The 2,448-nt window shown below is 33.9% G+C and overlaps 1 protein-coding gene across 1 annotated transcript; it reads left to right on the plus strand.

The window, feature by feature from the left end:
* Positions 1-819: 819 nt before the first annotated feature.
* Positions 820-1,137, plus strand: LOC102977346 (small nuclear ribonucleoprotein E-like). Its single transcript, XM_055089549.1, has one exon. It carries the CDS (start codon positions 837-839, stop codon positions 1,113-1,115), a length of 279 nt encoding a protein of 92 aa, XP_054945524.1. The 5' UTR covers positions 820-836; the 3' UTR covers positions 1,116-1,137.
* Positions 1,138-2,448: the final 1,311 nt, after the last annotated feature.

Raw genomic sequence — 2,448 nt, forward strand, 5'->3', positions numbered from 1 at the left:
GCTGAACAAGTGGTTGTCACTGAAAAGTGGTTTTAGGGCACTTCCCTTGGAGTCACTGTGGTTGGTCCCTTAGTGTCATAAGGAACTGTAGAGAAGGCAGAGAACTGACTTGCATGGATTCATTTGCTCATTTATCAATAATATGTATAAGATATATATAAATTATGTATATATAATTACATAACATGTTTCAATTACTATGAACTTGAAACCTACATTCAAGTAAGAGGACAAAAATAAGTAATGAAAGAGGTGGTCTTAGACTGAGGTAACAGAAGAAATGGGAGAAATAAGTGGAAATAAATCATTCAAGACCCTGAAAGTTGTAGTTTGGAAAATGTTTTTATTCAAGCTGCAGAAGGTCATTGGAGAATTTCAGTCAGGGGACTGATGAGTGCTGATTTACTTTTTTTAAAGTAAATTATCCTACTGTGACAAGAATGATTTCATTGTGGACAAGAGTAGAGTACATAAGACTAGTTATCTGCTAATATTGAACTCCTAGTGAGACAAGGAGAGCCTGGACTGGGGTGGTGGTAATGGATAGGAAGAAAATAGATTTGAGATATATTTTAAAGTAGAGTCAGACAGAGAAACATAAATATCATATAATATCACTTATATGTGGAATCTAAAAAAATAGTACAAATGAACTTATTTATAAAAGTGAAATGGAGTCACAGACATAGAAAACAAACTTATGGTTACCAAGGGGGAAGGGGCGGGGATAAATTGGGAGATCGGGATTGACATATACACACTACTATATTTAAAATAGATAATTAAAAAGAACACACTGAGTGTGTGGGACAGTGTGGTCTTTGTGAGCTTCCACCATGGCGTACCGGGGCCAGGGCCAGAAAGTGCAGAACGTGATGGTGCAGCCAATCAATCTCATCTTCAGATACTTGCAAAATAGATCTCGGATTCAGGTGTGGCTTTATGAGCAAGTGAATATGCGGATAGAGGGCTGTATCATTAGTTTTGATGAGTATATGAACCTCGTATTAGATGATGCAGAAGAGATTCATTCTAAAACAAAGTCAAGAAAACAGTTGGGTCGGATCATGCTAAATGGAGATAACATTACTCTGCTCCAAAGTGTCTCTAACTAGAAATGATCAATGAAGTGAGAAATTGTTGAGGAGGCAAGTTTTTTTTTAGGTGTGCTTTGTTAGAAGTGTAGTTCTAAAGCATTTATTCATATTGTTTTGCTCACCTTTATGTTATTACCAGATGACATTAAATGCTGTGGGATTTAAAAAAAAAAAAAAGAACACACTGTATAGCACTGGGAACTCTACTCAATACTCTAATCAATACCTATATGGGAAAATAATCTAAAAAAGAGTGGATATAGGTATAAGTTTAACTGATTCACTTTGCTGTAGAGAAGAAACTAACACATTGTAAATCAACTATATTCCAATAAAAATGAATTAAAAAATAAAGTAGAACTGACAGACTTTGGTAATGGATTATCTCTGAGGGTTGATGTAAAGGCAGAAATCAATGGTGACTTTTCTTTTTTTAAAATTTGATGGATGATGATGCCATTTACTGAGATGAGGAAGCAACAAATGGGAGAAGTATCAAGATTTCTGTGAGAGTAAAGCAGGTGAGGACTTGTACCAAGTCTGACTCTAGATGGCAAACTTTCAAAATGTTTTATAGAGACAACAATCATAATAGCTATTCCAGTTTTCTCTCAGTTGAGCCTACTCCTCATATATCATATGAAATATACAGAAGGATATATAGATGATTCTCTATCTTTTCCATCTACTTCATTCTTTTAAATATTTAGTGGTATACTCTGTTACAATTCAGCTGCAAGGTCTAGCCATCTCACGATCTCTTACATTCTCTCACTTTCCTTTATTTAAGTCCAACATTGTGCCTTGCTGATTCCAATTTGCCTATAATTTATGCATGAGATAAGTGAAATTGGATTTCTATAACATGCCAGGGATACTATTGATAAGGAAACAGCAGATACACTCTAAAACAATTAGTGGGATACTAAGGAAAGCTATTATGCAAAAATGCCAAGATATTTATCTTTGGGTTATAGCTATCTCTTTATACTAAATATTAGTTATCACATGGAGGATTTAAAAACTTCTGTACCTCATGTTGAGTATGGATATCTCTAATACAGCACACTTATAAACACACATACCTTTTTATTTATGTCATTCAGTGCAATACTACTCTGATACTCAGATAATGTACAGGTAGAAGAGTCTATAAATACTACAAAAAATATTAAATTATTGCATGTTATAAAGTACTGTGATGAAGATAAAGGTACTATGATATGATACGATGATGTTGTTGCTGTTAATTCATCAAAAAGTTCAATTTACCTGATTATAATTTACTACTAAATCTTTAGCACTCTTTGAAAACCCCCTTTGCTAACAATAACATTAAAGCTGACATGGA

This window comes from Physeter macrocephalus, chromosome 13 (assembly GCF_002837175.3).
Source record: "Physeter macrocephalus isolate SW-GA chromosome 13, ASM283717v5, whole genome shotgun sequence".
NCBI lineage: Eukaryota > Metazoa > Chordata > Mammalia > Artiodactyla > Physeteridae > Physeter > Physeter macrocephalus.

Bases quoted from the DNA above. Each gene is read 5' to 3' on its own strand.
- LOC102977346 (XM_055089549.1), top strand. From the start codon at position 837: ATGGCGTACCGGGGCCAGGGCCAGAAAGTGCAGAACGTGATGGTGCAG.